Source organism: Pteropus medius, unplaced genomic scaffold (assembly GCF_902729225.1).
Source record: "Pteropus medius unplaced genomic scaffold, Ma_sr-lr_union100, whole genome shotgun sequence".
Lineage (NCBI taxonomy): Eukaryota > Metazoa > Chordata > Mammalia > Chiroptera > Pteropodidae > Pteropus > Pteropus medius.
This window is the reverse complement of record NW_024348242.1, coordinates 3,115,006-3,134,972: the sequence shown is the minus strand read 5'-3', so window position 1 is coordinate 3,134,972 and position 19,967 is coordinate 3,115,006. Positions and strand designations below refer to the sequence as shown.

The 19,967-nt window shown below is 56.9% G+C and overlaps 1 protein-coding gene across 2 annotated transcripts in view; it reads right to left on the bottom strand.

Annotated features, from left to right (window-relative positions):
* The window catches only part of SCARB1 (scavenger receptor class B member 1), a 59,924-nt gene that overhangs the window by 20,242 nt on the left and 19,715 nt on the right, over positions 1 to 19,967 (bottom strand). For both annotated transcript variants that reach the window (XM_039879251.1, XM_039879252.1), the window contains exons 2-5: positions 7,782 to 7,939; positions 5,115 to 5,256; positions 2,532 to 2,735; positions 456 to 551 (exon numbers count right to left, since the gene is read on the bottom strand). In XM_039879251.1, the coding sequence (XP_039735185.1) occupies positions 456 to 551; positions 2,532 to 2,735; positions 5,115 to 5,256; positions 7,782 to 7,939 (600 nt within the window). The remainder of the gene's footprint in view (positions 1 to 455; positions 552 to 2,531; positions 2,736 to 5,114; positions 5,257 to 7,781; positions 7,940 to 19,967) is intronic.

Here is a 19,967-nt window from a genome sequence, read left to right as displayed (position 1 = left end):
ACACGCAGACGGAAAGGACGTGTCGATAACGCCTCTGCGGTCCGGGCTGGGGCGAAGCTGGGTGGCTGGGGGCAGATAAAGTGCACTGTCTGTCTGTCTCTGCCATTCCATTTTTTAAAATGTGAATGTCTTCCTGTTTCTGATGTAATTTTATTTCTTTTACTCGGTATCATCTTCTAATGCAATGGACGGTTACATCATCAGTGTCATATTTTTGAAACGTCTTTGAAACGTCAGTGCTTAGTATACACCAGGTGCTAAATAAGTATGGTCTCCATGCCACACCCATCCACCCACCCCCCGGAACCAAGAGCTGGCCGAGCCTTAACCACAGGTAAAATGTCCCCTTCGCAGAGTGTTCTCCCTCTCAGACGGGGCTGCCCTCCAACTTTAAGAGGAAGAAGGTGCGTGGGCTGGTGGCGGGGGTGGCCCCCACCGCTGCGTCCTGCTCTTACCTTGCTGACCCCGTTCCACTTGTCCACGAGGTGAATCCGGCTGAAGTTTTTGATTCCCGTGAACACGGTGAAGAGCCCGGAATCGGAGTTGTTGAACTGTGGACCGGGCAGAGAACAGCATCTTTAAGCCTCGGGCTGGGCAAAAGGGTCTGGTGGCGGCCGTCAAACCCCCGTTCAGGCACATGCCCGGTGCCGGGGGGTCGAGGCGGGCAGGGCCTGGCGGCTTCCTAGGAGGCACACTACACTCTCCTGATCACAGCGTCCCTCCTGGAAAGTGTCCACCTTCCCTTCCCGCCTCTGGTTCTCCTACCAGGTAGCTGGTTGGGTCACCCCCCACAGCACACACTTAAAATAGGGCCTGGCCATGTGACCTCCTCGATCCATGAAAAAGCAGCAGAAGGGGCATGTCATTTCCGAGCAGAAGCTTTGAGTGCTGGTGACGCACACGCTGCCACACTTTCTGCCGCTGCTGGAGTGGCCGTGGGAGTGTGTCTCCAGCTGGAGCCTCCCTCGGCTGGGTCCCCAAGAGACCACAAAGAGCAGGGGGCCGCCCTGGTTATCACCCACACTGCATACGAGCAAGAAGTAAACTTTCGCCGTGTTAAACCAGAGATTCTGGGGCTGCACGTTACACAGCAAACCTGGCCTGTCCTAACAAATACGGGACCCAATGTTTGTTGAACGTGTTGAAGACAGTAAGCCCCGGGCCCTGGTCGTCTGAGGATGTTTCCTAGAAGCAAGTTTCTAACTCAGAGCAAAGACGTGCGAAGCATATAAAAAAATGGTGGCTACTGAGTAAAATCTAGAAGCGCCGTTTTACCTCTCAGGAGCGCAAGGTGCAGCACGAGTTAGGGACCCGCTAAGGGCTGTTTACTGGCCGCATGGCTAAATCGACTATGGATTCCAAGCCCTGCTCTGGCTTTTAATGCTTTGTGAGTCATGTCACCTGGTCATTCAGAGCTTCCTGAGCCCACACTGCAGCCGTCACGAGGGGATGCTGACAGGAACCACTACGGAGGCGCTGGGATTATTAGAAGAGTTAATGAATAAAACTGCTGAGCATGGGGCCTGGGACACAGCGAGAGCTCAGAACGCTAGTCCTGATTTTTATTACTGTCATCACTGATAAATGTGTACTCAAAGGGATACTTAAATAATAATTCGAATAGAGTAAGTGCATCGGAGACTGCTAGTTACTACCCAAAGCCCATTCTCCACCTTGTTCATGACGGAGCCCAAACCTTCTTCAGGGCATCAACTCACCAGCTGAAAGGCTGCACTTTGCAGCTTCTCTTGCAGCTGGGTGTGGCCGCATGACCAAGTTCTGCCATTGGAAAGTTAAGTGGAAACTGGTTTCTCCACCCCGAAGAGGGAGACAGCTGGGACACGCTGTTTTGCCCTCAACTTCCCTACCTTCCCCCCCAACCCCCACTTCTTCCTGCCTTCCGTGCTGCCTGGAAAGTAGATGTGATAGCCGGTGCTCCTACGAGGATCCAACGTCCGATGACCTGAGGCGGAGCTGAGGGGGGGACGCTGGCACCGGGGAGCGGCTGCAGACGCGGATGAAGCTTCGCTCACGCGCCGCTCACCTCCTGCTCTGCGGCCGGGTTCCTAACGGGGTTGGGGACCCCTGCTGTCGCAGCTATCTGGGACCGTGTGGTAATCTTGAGTATGGAAACGCGCCCTAAGAATGCTAAACCTACCAGGTTACCAGGGGTCGAGATTAAGAAAACTCAGGCGACTGAAGAGTAGTGCTAGAGTCACATTCGTACTCGGCCTGCGCAGCGGCCATGCTCCCTTCCTCCAGCCATAGGTGCCAATTGTCTAAGTCCGGCCGCAATCATGTCCTTTGGGCCTGGATCAAGCCGCACCTGAATCCGTCCTTAGAGTTTGCAGTTATATGAGCCAAGAAATTCTCTATTTTACTTAAGCCAGTATGAGTTAGGTTTTATGTCATCTATACCCACAGTCCCTGGTGCCCCCGGCCAACTCTAAAAGTAAGCTGGCAACTGGTTTCTAGGATGTGTCAACGGAGGACAAGACACAGGCCCTGGCTTCTTACTGGGCCGTACTCACCTCGGCAAACAGCCCGAACTTGCCCTTGAAAGGGAACATGTTTGGGAAGTACTTGTTGATGAGCTGCATGAGGGGGTCCTCGTAGCCCCACATGATCTCGCCCACGGTGCGGTTCATGAAAGCACGCTCGTTAAAGGTGGTGAAAATCAAGGTCATGATCAGCTTCAGGCTCATGGGCTTATCCTCCATCATCACCGATGCACCCTGCAGGGCAAGGACGCAGCCTGGGTTAGAGGCTGGACAGACTCAGCCCATCCCCATGGACTGGAAGCCAGGCCTCGAAGCAAGGAACCTAGCCAGAGAAACGTTCGGGCCGAGCAGGGCCCCTGCAGTGGACACAGGGGGCACCTGGGGCATCCAGAACCATTCCTGATCCTCTGGTAATAGGACCATGTGGCTCTTGATTTCATACTAAGTCCAACCCCCCTCCCCATCCTGTAGCTCATACCTGGCCAATCAGAAACTTTCCTTCTCTAGCTATAGTGATTGGTCTGAAAATGTGTATGTGGCTCAGTCAGAGCCAACAAGCCCCAAGGAAATGATCTGCTAGGGCTGGGGGGGTAGAGAGGGGAGGTCACACTGCTGGCCTTGAACTTGGGATGTGGAGGGCTGTAGTCAGCCCGAGGGGCCAGTCCGCTAGACCATAAAACCAACACAGATCTGGGCAATGCTGTCTGCACCCTGGGTCGAGCTGCACCTCAAGCAGCACAACCCCTGCCCTTCAGTAACATGAGCCCACCCATTCCCGTTTTGCTTATGCGAGTTTGGAGCACCTTCTCCTGTCACCGTGAGACCCAAAGACTCTTAACGGAGACTGTACTCTATTCCCTTACCATCTCTCCCCCAAACACAGATCCTCCAACTGTGCCACTCCCTACAGCCCTTTTGCTGGCTGTATATTATTCCCTTGTCTGCGACCCCCGCCTCCTTTTGCTGGCTGTATACGATGCCATTGCCTGCCTACAGCCGACGATCATGATGGAATCCCGCACGACGCACATTTAGGCAGTTTCTACTAGACGTTTCCTCGGACAACACCGAAATGGATCCAAAATGAACATCCTCGAATACAAACGTCTTTGCCCATATATGTTATTCTATCTAGAGGTCAAATTTTTACACATGAAATCACTCAGATCGAAGGCATGTGCGATGTATGTTGAAAGTCACTATCTTCCAACAGCTCACTCTTTACGACTGATAATAAGACACTTGTTTCCAGCAACACCCCAGAGCCTTGGCTGTTGTTATCTGCAGCGTTTGCCAACCCGATCGCTGGGGGAAAGGGACTTCACTGTCAAAACGTGCCTGTCTCGCTCTGAGGGACGTGGCTGCAAGGCTTCAGGCTGCATTTGTGTGAGCTGCTTCCGTCCTGTCTATCCAGTAGACTCAGAAACGAGTCCACTCCTGGTCCAGAGCACTGTCCCGGGCCAGGCCCAGAGCAAAGGCCCAACGATGGCCGACTAGGTAGACGACAGATCAGGTGGAGGGCTGAGTGCAACGGAGAGGGGCTCCCGACCCAAACTCTGTGTGTTCAGACCCCTAATCTCCCACTCGCTCGCTGAGTGACCTGGGGTAAGTCGGTTAACTGCTCTGGCCTTCGGTTTTCCTCCTCTAGAAAGGGAGAAAGTGACAGACCTGCCCCCACCGGATTGCGGACACATGAACGAGGTAAAATACACAAACCCTTGGACCATTAAATCCTAACACAGAGTGTGAGCAGAAAATGTGAGCACGGCGGGCCCCAGGCTGGCCCTGGCTGGCATCTGGGAACTTGCAGTTCGGGAATGTGCCCTTCATTCCCTGATAAGAGAAGCCAATTGCATCCGGGCTGTTTGTATGAACAGTGTGGTTTCTGCTGACCACTCACTTCCCTGTGGCCAGTCTGGAGTTTGGGTGCCAGGCGGAGGGTGCCTAGGTGACCAGCTCCAGATAAACACCCTAGGTGCTGAGCCTCTAACAGGCTTCCCTGGTAGACGGCACTTCACGTGCATTATCATGTGTGTCGCATGTGCTGTCACAACTTGCAGCTGGGGGAATGAGCATGTCCTGTGCTACTCTCCTGGGAGAGGACTCGGAGCCGGGCCTGGTCTCTGCCGCCTGCGCTTTCCCCTTTGCGGGCTGTGTCCTGTATCGTCTCCTTCCACTGTGACACGTGAGTAGGACCCTGTCCCGAATCCGGTGAACCCTCCTGGCCCATCAGCGGCCCTGGGGGGTGGTCCCGGGGACCCCGACACACATGGCCAGTAGTCAATCCAGCTATCGCTGACCCTCAGCGGCACAGGACAGAGACCCTGCTCACGCCTCCCCACAACGACACAAAGACACGGCCTGGGGCGTGACGCTCGGCGCCCCCGTTAGTACCTCCTTTTGGAAATTTCAGACTTGTAGATTGCTAAGGGAAGGACAACAATTTTGGCCAGGACCCCCAAGCCAGAGACGGGTGGACGTGTGGGAAACTCACCGGGCTAAGTGGAGCCGTGAGCCACAGGCTGGCCCCGCAAAGGGGCAGCGCTGCACGGGGCGGGCACGGGGACGGGGGGCAGGGCCGCGGGTGTGGGCGGGGCGGCGGGGCAGCCTCACCAGCACCAGGATGTTGGGCATGACGATGTAGTCGCTCTCCAGGCCATTGGACTTGTCAGGCTGGAACTGGAAGCTGCGGTACTCGAGGAAGGACACCGTGTCGTTGTCATTGAAGGTGATGTTGCTCTTGCGCCTGAACTCCCTGCGGAGAGGAGGCGGGCGGGTCGGCGGGTCGGCGGGTCAGCGGGCCCGCGGCATGGGTCACTGCGCCTCTGCGGCAGCGGCCACGCCCGGGCCTCCCAGGCCCACGGCGTCTGCGCCCATCGCCCGCCTGCCGCCCGCCGCCCAGCTCGGCCTCGCCTGCAAGCCTGTCCTGCCACCGCCCGCTCCCCGCGGGACAGGGCGACACAGCCTCTGCGCGGCTCGCCGGCCACCTCAGGGAGCACCCCGCATCCCGACGCGGCCCCTCCGCCGGGCCACGCCGCCTCCGTCGGCGCTCTCCCGCACGTCGCCTTCTCAGAGCCCACCCTGGTCATCTCCAGACTTAGAGAAACGCCCCCACACTCCCAGGCACTCCCCTCGAGGCTAACATGTGCTTGCCCTTATCTACCTTCACTCAACCCCCCAGCTCGACTGCAGGGACCCCAGTCCTTTTTCTGTCCATTGTGTCCACTTCTGTGTCCCCAGCAGGTGCTCAGTGGACATCTGCTGAGTGAGGGACTGAGCGAACGCACACAGTCCACCCTGACTGCACTTCCCGACGCCCAGACCTCCGCGCAGGGGCTGTTTTCATCCCAGGTGGCCCAGAAGCCAGCTGTGCATGGCAGACAGCCTGAGCGCTCTCTGCCCCGGCCACCCAGCCCAGTTCACCTCTGGGGATGATAGTGCAGGGCGTGGGGCGCTCTCATGGAGACTCCACGAGATAAGAGTAGAGGGGAAGGTACGTCCACGCATAGCGCACATGCACCACACCCCAGGGGCGCCTCGTAATTACTTGGAATGTAGTCTCGTCTCCCGCAAGTGATAATCCGATAAAGTAGCTGTTGTGTGGTCACTGTCCCCAGGCTGCAGACGGGCGGCTCTAGGCTCAGAGGGGTAAAGCCAGGGCAGGGACACAGCAAGGCCAGGAGGCAACGACCCGGGCGCTGAGTCAGCAAGTCCAACAGATGCGCATCCCTTGCCAACCGGCCCTCCCCGCCCTGCATCCTAGGCAGGGCAGGTGCCTAACACTCTCACGCCAAAGACTGACCTCCCGGCGTGGCCCGCACAAGCTCCCTGCTCCCACACGGTCCGTGCTTCTTCCTGCCCCGAGCCTTGGCTCACGCGGTGCCCTCCCCACTGGAGGACCCTTCCCACTCCTGCTCAGCGCTGCTTTATAATTTACAACCAATTTTACATCTCTCGAACATTGACATTTGGTTTGGTCCTATGTTCTCAGTAGACAGACAGCGTCTGCCTCTTCACCGTTGTGTCCCCACTCCTGGCACACACGAGCGCCAAAAGATACCAGCTTGACAGCATAACTGCTCCTCCAGCTTTCACGGCCACCGCAGCCTCCATCACGGCCCTCGCCTGCCCTCTGCCCTCCAGAGTCCTGCCCTCCGCCCCCAGCCGCACACGATGGGGTGGCCATCTCTCTGAACTCATCTCCTACCCTCTGCCCCAGCCCGTTCCAGCCTCCCTGCTATTCTTCACACGCCACACTGTCCGGCCCCAGGGCCTCTGGACTTCCGTTCCCTCTGCCAGGGACACCTTTGACCATGGCTCAGTCCCTTGCATAAACAGCAGGAAGGCCTTGCCAGACCACCATACACATGTGGACCCACGCAGGGTGCCCCTTGCCCTGCTGGATTTTCGCAGCACTTAATACTCACCACCTGCTATCACGTGATATACTTACTTCCAGGTATGTGTGGGGCCCCCCGTCCTTACCGATACACATGAATTATGAATTATCTGCCCCCTCCCGCCCCAGAATGTCAGCTCTGAAAGGCAGGGACCTCTGTCTGTCTCATTCCCTGCTGTTTCCCCAGTGCCTGCAGCAGAGGCCGGCTCAGTGCGCTGAACAAACGAGTGACCAGGTAAGAGCTGCGAGACCCTCGAGGGCTCGTATTTGGGGAGTAGGTCCCCACTGGCCTGGAGACCAAGAGAGAGAGAGAGCGTGTGTGTGTGCGTGTGTGTGTGCGTGTGTGTATGTGTGTGTGTGTGTGTCCCTCTCTCTCTCACACACACACCCCTTCCTCCCTCAACCATACGGCCAGTTGCCTCGCTGCCCCCTACAGAACTTCCCTGCACCATCTCTTCCCCGTCTGCACCGGGTCTGCTTCTGGAACAATCTCTGGGGCTCAGCAGAGCAACCTCCTACCCCTCGGCTCTGAGCCCCGGCCCCGCCCACGCCGCCACCGCCGGTCCTTACCAGTACACATGGGTCTCGCCCCCGATTCTTACGGGTATGTGTGGGGCCCGCCCCCATCCTTACCGGTACACATAGGGCCTGCCCCCATCCTTACAGGTACACGTGTCCCTCATACAGGCTTCCTTGGAGACCCCCATCTCCTTACAGATACAGCGGGGGCCCCCATCCTTCACCCGGTACAGTGAGATTACCGTCCTTACCGGTACCTATAGGAGCGCCCCATCCTTGGGTACACGATGGGCCCCATCCTTACGGGTACACAGGGGTCCCGCCCCCATCCTTACGGGTACACATGGGGCCCCCGTCCTTACCGGTACACGTAGGGCCCGCGCTGCCGCACCTGCGGCTTCTCGCCCTGGAGGATCTCGTTGGGATTGACGATGTCGAAGAAGTAGGCGGAGAAGTAGAAGGGGATGGGGATCTCCTTCCACATGCTGAAGGACAGGCTGCTGGGGTCGATGCGCACGTTCTGGGGGGCGGGACAAACACGCCGTGAGGAGGGCGACCGGGGTCCCAATGCCGCCCGCTGCGGGGCTCCAGAACAGCTGCCCAGAGCCGGCCTGCGCCTGCACCGCCAGACCCCACGCACGGCACGTCTGGGAAGGGGGTTCACATAATTCAAGTTAGTAGGGAATCTATTCATGCCATTACTTTTTAACATGTTTTAATAACAATAGCTTGATCTGGGGACCCTGGCAAATGGGGGGCCGTACCCCATCTAAAGGAGATGGCTGCTGCTTTATGGCATCATATGGCCAAATGTATCATTCATTCGTTCAATCAACAAACATTTATTGAGCACCCACGACGTGCCAGGCACTCCTCTAAGAGCCGGGCCTGATAGGAGAGCGAACCAGGCAGACCCGAATCCCCGACACTGTGGGGCTTTTATTCTACGAGGGGAAAGGCAGGGATAAATAATTAGGCCGAGGAAGAGGGCTGTAACGGAAACAGAGTGGTCCAGTGATGAAATGTGACCGAAAACAAAAAAACAAACCAAAATGCAAAGCAAGGGCAGGGGGAGGGGCACGTGGATTTGGCGGGGGCGGGTCCACGCAGCAGCAGCAGCAGCAGCCAGTGCACGGCCCCGAGGCCAGGAGGCGCTGGGAACTGCAAGGCGGCTAGTGTGGCCGGACCCAAGAAATACAGAAATCTATATGAAATCTCCTCATATAGAAAACTTGGCAAAAACTTGATTTTCTGAAGACGCCAAAGGAAACGGGCCGGACTCTTATCAGATCCACTGGCCTCGAATCCCTGCTCCACTCCACGGCTCTGCAGCTCCCGGCCCCAGTGTCACGGGGAGGTCCCTCCAGTGCCACCCAATCCATCCCCCCCACCCCCGGCCCAGCCACATCGCAGGCCCCCACCAGGCTCACGTCCCCTTAGAGCTCAGGTCCAGCAGAGTGACCAGCCCGTCAGATGTCGCAGAGCTAGGCAGGCAGGGCGGCTTGTGTTACCTTCCCATTTCTTTTAAACAGGGCCTTCTAGGACAAGGACGGCCACTCCCACTATCCTCAAACAGCCAGAACCAACAGGCAGAGGCTGTGGAGAAGGTAGTCAGGCCCGGGCCGTGTCCCCAGCCGGCAGACTCCGGCAAGAAGCAGATCTGGAGGCAGCCAGACCCCAGGGCCATTTGGGCAAGCCAGTCAACTCCGAACCTCAGCTGTTCCGTGTACAACGAGCTGCTGACTACGTCTTAGCTGCAGGTCATTTGACCCACATGGCCTCTGAATGAAAAAAAGCTGAACTTCATTGCCAAGAATAAAAAACTAGGAGATTTAACATAAAATCTGGATTTCAGGGTTCTCTTGAAAATATTAGATCAGAGACTTGCCTGCAGATATTAATAACTGCTTATCGATAAACACGGCTTCCTCCCAGCGGTGGGAGCCGCGAGGATCATTCTCAACGACCTGAGCATCCAATAAGTGCAAAGAACTAGTAAACACGATATGAATAAAGCCACGAAACATGCATTTCCCAGGTGGCCTGAGCGCCAGGCGGTCTCCAAGGCTCTCCACTGCATCGTCGCCTCCCTGACCAGCGGCCACTATAAGTACTGTTCGTTTGTTTGTTTGTTTCCTTGTGAATGAGAGGCCTCTGCGGGCTGTGTTCCCAGGCCCCCTCCTCCAGACTTGTGGCTTTTCACTGTGGGGTGGGGAAGCGGGGAGCCTGGGTCCACAGGGACGAATTGCTGCTGACTCCTTCGGTGTGAAGCAAAGGGCACGAGGCCAGGGCAGGGCGTGGGGGGTGGGCAGCCCCATGCCCCTCTGCCAAGGCGAAGGCAGGGAGGGAAGTCCCGGCCCTTGCAGCCCCCGGCTCTGGAGCGGAAGGGCCCGGAGGCCCGCACCGGGGCATGCGGGAGGAGCTGAGGGGCAGAGGGGCGGGTCTCGCGTGCCAGCCGAGGGGCGGGGAAGGCCTGTCCCCTGCTTCGTCCCGACGTGAACGGGACGTCTGGGAACCAAGGGCAACTCGGGTGAGCACTGGGGTCGGGGGGAGCCGTGGCGAATTGATGGGGTCACCCCCAAACCAAAGGCAGCAGCCGCTAACCCCCTCCAGGCCCCTGGGGTTCGTTCTGGGGGCCTTTTTTCCCAGATATGCCCATGTTTCGTGAGCTGCCAGAAACCCAGATCTTTCTATGAAATCTCCCATTTGTTTCAACATCGCCAGCTTACTTTTCAAAACTGAACACACCCAGGAGCCAAGTCGCACGTTTTCAGGCGACAGCTGCCGTGTTGGCAGTCCCTGTGCCACGCTGGCATCATCTCCCAGAGGGGGTGGCCGCCGTATGTTCCAGGTGGGGAAACTGAGGGCCGGCGAGGCTGCGCGCCTCTCCCCGGGGCCACAGCGAGCCCAACACCAGGTCCCCGGACCCCTGGGCACGGACCTGGCCACAGACTGGGCAGGAGGGGGATTCAGACCTCCGCCTGGAAGCTGCTGGTGGGGGAACCGGAGGTCGCCTGGGATGGAAATCCTCAAATTTTAACCGGAGATAACAAAGCCGGGCCGGGCCCACAGGGAGGAGTGACGGGGAGGTGGCGCCTCACGCCCTCTCCGCCAGCCCCTGGCCCACAGAAAGGATATTGCAGGACTAGTACGTAGGACCCGCCTGCCCTGGCTGCCCCGGCGCACCCCGCCGGGATGGAGGGTGACCTCAGCCTCAGTGTCCGCCTTTCTGGAGGTGTGTGGTGTGAGCACGGAACGTCGAGTCCACCCTCTGAGCAAATGTTCAGGGGCGTGAGGCCGCGTCCTCGAGCACGGGCACTGCGGCGTGCCGTCACCCTCTAGGACTCACTCATGGTGCGTAACTGAAAACACAGTGGCAGCCCTAAATGAAGGGTGCGGGGGGCGCTTGGGGAGACGGATGTGTTCACGCGTAGGCGGTGGTGATGGTTTCGCAGGGTCCACTTATCTCTGAACTCATCGAGTTGTACACGTTGAGTATACACAGCTTTTTTTTTTTCTGGCAATCTTACCTCAATAAAATGGTTTCAAAAACGAAAAACAAACAGTTGTCACTTCCGACTCCTCCCCGGCCCCGTTTCTTGGCAAAGGCAGCTGGGCCTGGAGAAGCGTCCGGAATCCCAGAATCCCATTGTGCTTTCTTCACCCACTGGCCTGCTCACCCTGCTTTGGGGACGAATCGGCCAAACCAGGGAGTCACCAGATAAAGCCACATGTCTTTCTCTCTCTCCAACAGAAGGGAATGTGGGGCTCTGGGGTTCTACTCCATCCCACGGGCTCTGGCCCGCAGGGAATGCTGGATGGCCCAACGCTGCCTTAGGGTGGGGTGACGGGAGACAAGTCACCGATCCTCTCTGCACCTCAGTTTTCTCGTCCATAAAGTGGGCGTGATGGCAGCGCCCCCTCCTAGGGCTGCTGTGTGGACAGTGAGCTCAGAGAGGTAAAGTGCTTAGAGCACTTAGAGCAGGGCTGGCAGAACCCGGGGCATCCAGGTCAGCCATGCGGTCACCGGGCACACAGCGTCCCACCCTCCTCCACCTCAGGGAGGTGCCGGACTTTGCACAGCTTTCGATTTGCAGGACAGCTTCGTTCGGTCAGACAGTGGCATCCCGACCAGGCGGCTGATTAGATAACAGTGCGCTGGCCCAGGTCGCAGCCTTTTGCCTAAGCAGCTGATTCTAAGCCGGCCCCCTCCCCCAGGGTCAAAGATCATGGCCCAGGACACAGAGAGAGAAGATAGTCCCTTGTTAGAGACACTCCCTCTTGTCCAGCTCACTTCTGAGCAGTCAGGAGGGCTGCCCAGGGGTAGGGGCTTGTGAGCTGGGTGTCCAGCAAATGACCTGGGCTCTGCCAAGAGAAGACGACGGGGAGGGCCTTCTCCCCTGGGGACGCAGCTTGTGCCAAGGGCAGGAAGGAAGCCTTCAGAAGCGTGACGTACCTAGGTGTCCAACATGTTTTTAAAACATGTTTTTAAAACAACCTAAATGTCCATCAACAGATAAAATGGCACGTACCCAAACAAGGGAACCCTACTTAGTAACAAAAAGGAACCAACCGCCAGTAAACGCCACAACCTCAAAAGCCTATGTGAAGCAAAAAAAAAAAAGGCCGGATGTAAAGAGCTACACACTGCCTGATCTCATTTCCATGACATTCTGGAAATGGGAAAACTGTAGGGGAGAAACCAGGTCAATGGTTGTCAGGGGCTGGGGACGGCCGAAGGGCATCAGGAAACTGTTTGGGGCGATTAAAACGTCCTATATCTTGTTTTCGATTGCCACTCAGGTGAGTCGTACACCTTTGGTAAAACTCATCAACCGTACATTTTAAAAGGACGAACGTCATGGGCGGACCTTGGAAACATCATGCGAACATTTTTGACAGTTTAATTGATAGGATTCATACATCATACAAGTCATCCATTTAAAGGGTATAAGCCAAGGGTTTTAACATTTTCACAGAGTTGCAACCAGGACCACTATCCCATTCCAGACATTTTCATCACCCAAAACAAAATCTTGCACCTGTTAGCGGTCACCTCCCTCCCCCCACCCCTAGCCACCACGAATCTACATTCTGTTCTGTCTCTACGGATATGCCCTTTTCAGATATATAGACTCATACGAGTCTGCAAACGTGTCCGTAGTATCCTATTTTTCAAAAACAAACAAGGATACAAAAGGCCACATACAGCTTTTCATTTAGCATAACGTTTTCAAGATCCGTAATATTCATCCAGTGTAGTTCATTGAGCTTTACCAAGTGTATACACCTCACCTGTAGGACACCCAAAATCAAGAGATGGAACAGTTTCATCACGCCTGTTAAAAAGGATGTATGCGAGCACACCCGTGTTCACCGCAGCGTCATTCACAAGAGGCAAAAGGTGGAAGCAACCCGAGTGTCCATCAGCGGAGCGACGGATCAATACAATGTGGCCCATGCAGACGACGGAATATGACTCAGCCCTAAACAGGAACGAAGCCCTCACACGCGCTACGAGGTGGGTGATGCGGAGGGAGAGGGGCCAGACACAGAAGGCCACCTATTGTGTGACTCCATTTCCACGAAGTGTCCAGAGCAGACAACTCCACGAGACCGCAGGTGATGAAGATATTCCAGAACCAGATAACGGTGACGGTTGCCCAGCGTCATGAATGAACCAAACGCCACTGTCCTGTACACTTTTAACTGGCTTCATTGAAGAGCTTTATGTTAAGTGACTCTTACCACAATTTAAAAATAAAAGATTAGCTGCAAATTAAAATGAGATATTTCCCAAAAGATGAACACAAATTAAGTCACTGGAGAACACTAAGTGTGGGCAAAGATATGGGGAAACCATCACGCCCATGCCTGGGGCCAGCACCCTGGGGAGTGGGCGTGTCCTAACTAGGACAAGAATGTGCACACAGCCCCAGCCCCAATGACTCCCGGGTCCCCTGCTCAGCCCAGGGCACGAACACTGGCTTTCAGACGCTGCCTGCCACCCTAGGACCACTACCTGGAGCGACCGAAAGAAACAGAAGCTTCACGAAAGAATATTCACCTTCCGCGTGTGCTGTCACTTACACTCCGACTAGGATGTTTGCTAGTCTGATAGTCCATCCCGTTCCATCCTCCTTTTAAAATGCTGGTCCCGAAGGTGGCTCCATAGTGTAGCGGTTAGCACGTCCGCTTTACACGCAAAAGGTCCTGGGTTCGCGCCCCAGGTGGAGCCATGGACCATACCCTGGGTGCGCCAGGCCCCGGGTGCCCGCCGCGAGCGTGTGGGAGGAGACGCCCCGCCTTCAGAGGTCCAGTTCTTAAGGGGAGACGTCAACATCCTAGGTCATCCTAGGTCAGGGGTGGAAGTCGGGAATTAATGGCGGGGAGGGGGAATAAAATGCTGGTCCCCACTGGCCCCAATCATTTCACAATACCCCACTGGGTCACACCTCAGTTCGACAGCTCTGCCCTAGAGAAGTCCCCACAGGTGTGCAAAAGATTCGTCGAAACTCAAAAAAGAACAGTCCAGCAGCTTCCACCCATGCTACAGAGGGCAAACCGGACACACCAGACCTGCCTGGATAAGCCCCAAAGACAGACTCTTGGGTGAAAAAAAGCAAGCAGCAGAAAGACAGAGCCAATGTTGACCTCTTTACATGAATTTTTCAAACACGAAATAATGTGTGACATTTTATTTCTCGAAAATAAGTATAAAAGCCACCGACTCGACACCGGCCCGCAAGGCCCTCCATCTGGTCTCTCCAGGCCCCACGTCCTGTCATTGTCCCCGGCACTCGGCCAGCCAGGCGGGCCTCCTTGCTGTCCCTTGTAGATGCAGGCACGCTCCTGCCCCAGGGCCTTTGCACTGGCTGTTCTCGTGGCCTTCAGTGTTCTGCCCACGGTAGCCTGTGGTCACATCTCTCACCCCTTCCTTTGCTCACGGGCCCCGGTCTCCAGAAGGCCCACCCTATCGACCCCCCAAATTCCTGAACTGCCTTAACCTGCTGCTTTTGCCACGGTCCCTGTCTTCTTCCAGCGTAGTGACTGTGTCCATTTCCCCATCCGTGTCCCCGGCTAGATCGTAAAGCCACAAGGACAGGATCGTCGTCCACTGTGCTCACGGCTGAATCCCCAGGGCCTAGGACAGAGCTCGGTGCCCCGCAGGCGTTCGGCAAATATTTGCTGAGCGAAGGAGCACCCTGAACTCTGAAACCAACACCGGCAGCGGGAGCGTCCGGGGAGCCGTCACGCTAGCCACTCCTTCATGTGTGTTTCAGTAGCTCACATTTAAGAGTAAATCCTTTAAAAAATACAGAGGCGGCCCGTTTGGGGCCGGCGTGGGCCACGGCAGCAGCTCAGTGAACGTGCGGTAGAAAACACGAAAATCCCATGTACATTATTTCCTAGCTGTTTTTAGCTTATTTTTCAAATAAGTGAACGCTAAAAATTACAATTTCAGTAAAATGTTCTGGCTCGGTGAGCTGCCACCTCACTCAGGCCAGGCCACGGCCTCAGGACTGAGGTAAACGGAGACCAATGCTCGGGCCCTCCTCCCATGGGAGGGTGGTCACGACAGACCCCTCTGCCAGCCCGGCCTCCCCCCAGGCAGGGCAGTCCCGAGGGAGGCAGGAAATCGGCCCTAGGGAAAAGCCCAAGCCAGGTGGAGAGCGACACAGCCAGCCACTACGTCACAGGGGCAGCCTCGGGAGGCCTCTCGGAGGAGGTGACGTTCGAGCCGAGACTGGAGTAGACGTTACGGTCTCTAGAAATGACTGACATGTGAAGGAAAACATTTTTCGTTAAATATCATACTTTAGCTACTCTAGACGCACGTGCTGTTTTCAGTGGTGGAAGCGTTCTTATTTTTTACTTAACACACAGGTGTCCTCTTCTGCTGAAAGAAGCCCAGGGTAAAACGTCTCAGAGCGGGACACCCTCGGTTACCCAGGGATTTTACAGTGGCCGCATGCTGGGGGGAAGACGTTTGGATGGGCCGGGCGAGCCAGGAGGCGCCCCTGCCTTCGCCTGTTTCTTAGCCCCCCGGTAACGCAGCCAGCAGAAAACCTCAGCACGTCACGCACGCAGCTCCCACTCCGGGTCTGCACAGCAGTTCTCCGGCGGGCGGACCTGATCGGACCCCACCCCCAGCACCCCCCGGCTGTGTGGCCTCAAGCACCCGGCTTCCCTCGGCGCCTCGGTTTCCTCCTCTGCGCAACGGGGGCAGGGACGGCCCCTCCCCGGCAGGGCCATGGGTGGGCTCTACAGGCCACGCGCAGCAGGCGCTGAGCACGAGGTGGCGTGATTATCGTCGGGTCCCCACCACCCTCAGCTACGAACGCCCGTCCTCAGCACTCAAGGCCCCACCTTGGGTCCCCGCCCGGAACGCCCGGTGTTCGTGTTCTCCAACGTGAGTCCCCCCTGGGAAGGCCATCTGCTCGCTGCCTCCCCCAACACCTCTCTACTCCCGCCTGCCACAGATCCCAAAGCCCGCTCGCCAGGGGCCACCTCCTCCACGCAGCCTTCGGGAACTACATACAGTGAGCCCGCTCCGACCCAGGTCATTCTTTGCACACTCATCCTCCCCGGGCCAGATGCTCTGCTAGGGATTTAAAGGTGCAGCAATGAACAGGACGGGGCCCCCCGCCCCCGAGGAGCTGGCGGAGAACTGGGAAGCAGGAGGATCATAGCTAAGAAAACACTTCCGCCCACTTCACCGCTTTAAATCCTCGAAGGCCCACTTCACAGATGCGGCCACTGAGGACCGAAGGCCAGATGTGCCCCCGAGGTGGCAGGCGTGGGGCAGGACCGAGCCTCGGGTTCTGTAGGCCTGTGTCTTCACACCTCCCTGCTAGGCCTTCCCACGGGCCTCGGAGCCCAGGTCACAAGCTGACCATTAACCTGACCTGGACGTCCAGTTACAAAACCTAACTCATCCCCCAGATAAGAGAAAACAGGCTGAAGCACAGCCCTGAGCAGACGCGCCAGGAGGCCCACGTGCAGGTAGGAGGCCAGTTCCGGGACGGGCCCGGCCCCCGCCCACGGCAGCCTGGCCGGCTCGTCACTTACCGCCCCCACCCTCCCGGGTCCGAGGGCGCCAGAGGCGACGCCGGCCCTGTGCGCCTACGAACTCCGGAGGGCCTGCGGCCTGGGCTGCTTCGGTCTGAAACTGCCACCACGCTCTTGGCTGACGTTCCAACAACTTTAGATTTTAAAGATGCCCAGAAAAAATCCTTTTTCAAAGCCTTTCATAGGAAACTCAAGCATGTCGCTAAAACGGGTTGCTTAAGGAGTGGCGTCACCCTCGAAGCGTCCATTCCCCCCCACCACCCCGCCTATCGGCCAGTTTTGGCTGCGCCAGCTCTGAGACACCCCTGAAATCCATCCACAAATCTCTCCATGACCCCCACCAGCCCTTCGCTTTCTCGGACCAATCACCTCTCCCCTGCATTTTCGCTTCTGCTCTTGCCCTGGCCTCCCCTCCCGCCCCAAGAACCGACTCATGGCAAAGGATAAATTCAGATAAAGTCATTTCCCGGCTCAAGCACCTCCCGCGGCTCCCTGTAGCACCTCTCAGAGCAATCATCCCTGGCCGATTGGCCCGTGAGGTCTTGTGCCATCTGGCCCCCTATAGCCACACCGCACCTCCCTTCACTGTCCCCCTCGTTCATCTGTGGCCACACGAGCCTTGCTGCTCCCGAGCCCAGCAGGCACGTTTCTGTCACAGGGCCTCTGCACTGTCTGTTTGCTCCTCCTGGGCAACTGTCCCCCGCCCCCAGTGTCCACATAGGTGACCCCTTAACTTCTCAAGTCTAAAGTCATCTTCTCGATGAGACTTTCCCTGAACACTCTTGACTCCCTCAACAATATTGACTGAGTTCCCACGACATGCCAGGCTCTGTTCTAGGCCCGGGGGCTGTGGCAGTGAACAAAACCATCCTTTCTAAAGTAACCTTCCCCCATCGCCTTGTATCCATTACCCTGTTTTGTCTTCCTGGCACTATCAACATCAGAAATTCCTATGTATTTGTTGACAAGTCCCCCATCCCGATGCCTGGACTGCAGTCATGATGGATGGAGCTACAGCAGCCACTTTGGATCATGAGGCAGGCAACCTTGAGCATGGACATTGCACACCAAGGACGGTGGAACAGTAAGACAGGAGATTGGATCCCTGTGACTCCATGGAACCACCCGCACCTCAGCCCTGGCCGGGCAGCCTAGTCATCAGAGAAACGTCTGTTAATCTGACAATGAGATCTACCGTCCTGAAAGGGGCTAGCATTGAAAAAGACTGACCGTAATAAATGCTGACAAGGCCGTGGAGCAACCAGAACGCTCACTCTGAGTGGAAGCGTAAACGAGGACGCGATGGAAACGTGGTCGCGTCCTCCGCTAACGCAGACCACACGTTGTCCCCGTGACGTGGCAATGCCGCTCCGCATGTTCATCTCAGAGAAGTGAAAACGTGCGACCAAAGACTGTCCACGAGCGTTCAGGGCAGCTTTTCTCAGAGAAGCCCCAAGCTGGAACCCACAAACAGATGTCCACAAACAGGTGAATGCATGACTAAAGGTGGCATGTTCATACGATGGGACGTCACCCAGCAAAGAAGGAATAACCAACAGGTGCCCACATGACGCGGATGAAACTTACACGCACAGTGTTGACCAACAGAAGCTGGACACACGGGTGATCACGCGGTATGAGTCTATTTATGGGACGCTGTCCTGCAGTGCAGGAGAGCCTTCTGCACCTCACCAGGGATTACGGCGAGCGTGAGCACCTACATAGAAATCCAGCAACTTCTACACCTAAGACTGGGCACTTGCCTGTTAAATTTCAACTTTAAAAAAAGAATGAAAAATGTTTTAAGTTTTTAACACGGAAGGGGGTGCTTTTAAGATGTTAGCACACCTGTGAGTGGCGCCTTGGCCCACAAGGACCAACATGGGTGCTGGCGTCCCATCAAATCTGCTTTCTGAAGCTCTCGCCTGCCTCAGGAGACCAGCAAGGAGACAGCCACGGGACCCAGGAGAGAGACGGTGGGGGGGGGGGCCTCCCTGCCAGCAAAGGGGCCCTGGTCTACAGGCAGGATGGCCAGTCCTGCCCACTCCTTCTGGAACCCTCTTACCCTTGCAGCCTGAGCCGCCCTAAAAGAGACACAGGGCAGGACACGCTCTGGGTGGCGTCTTTCAAGGGGCCCAGCAGGGACCTTTGTTTTTGCAACTGGGGCCTGCAGAGCGAGTCCCTTCCAGGCTACGGATGTGCCACTGCTTCCTCCTGACTTCTGAGACCAAAACAACGGACAGCCTGCCTTGATGGTGACATGGGAGGGTGGCACGCCCCCAAAAGAGCCCAGCTGGAACACCAGGCGGTCGAGGAGCCCTGGTAGCCCAGCCCCCAAGCCCAGAACCGGGAGGTCTCGCCAAAGCAGGTCTCAGAGAGCCAAAGGGTTCCCACGGGATGGATGGAGGACAGCACGGGCCACACGTCACAGCAACTCGGGGGTCCTAAGAGTCTCAGGAAGCAACCAGGCTGGGCAGGGACCAACTCACCACTGAACAACACTCCCTCAGCCTCCAAGAGGGACAGGGCTGCAGGGGCAGAGGCCCCGTGGGGTGGAGGCCCCAGGGGATGGCCGCACAGCTGAGGGAGTGCATCGTTCCAAAACGCCACCACGAGGCCTCGGCGTTAGTTTTCCTGTGACGACAGCATCGTGGCAACTTTGCGGGTGGGAGCGGGTGTGGGGTTCTTCTGCTGGGTGTCGTCGGTGCTTACCAGGCACCCGTGCGAGCAGCCGTTGTCACAGTGTGGTCCCCAGACCAGCGGCCGCAGGGTCACCTGGGCACTTAGAAACGCACGCTCTCCCTGTCTCAGATCTGCCCACTCAGAAGCTCTGGGGAAGGACCCCACCCCCCGCCATCTGTGTCTTAACGGGACCCCCAGGGGATCGCGCTGCTCGAGAGAGTTAGAGAGCCACTGTGTCCGAGACGGGTAAACGCTGCCACTTGGAAACGGGGAGACGGATGGGGCGGTGGTCCAGATGGCGGGCGCGCGGCCCGATGGCCGTGAAAGCAGGTTTGGGCACGTGGTGAGCATCGCGCTGTTCTATTTTTAACGTATGTTTGAAATTTTTCGTAACAAGTTTTTTAAATCACTTAAGATTTCTTAAACATCCCCCCACCCCCGCCAAAAAAAAAAAAAACAACTTTTCCACTACAGACGGGTGTTCTGTCCTCCGGAAGCCCCTTCCACAAACTGTCAGCCCGCAGGTCACGCCAGGCCGGTGGGTGAGTTTTGAATGGCGTGGTATTTCAAAATATTTGGATTCGTTCATAACAGCTTAAAAATAGCAGATAAATTCTGATTTCAGGCTTCCTTTGAAAAACTGGGAGATGTGCCAGGACGGGGCCTGCGTCCCCACAGCGTCCCAGCCTCCTGGGGCCGATGGCGGCGGCTCCAGAGACAGGGTCTGCGCCCCACCACTCCCTGTCACCGCACGCCAGGCTGCTCCAGCCATTCGTGTTCCTCGCATGGCCCTT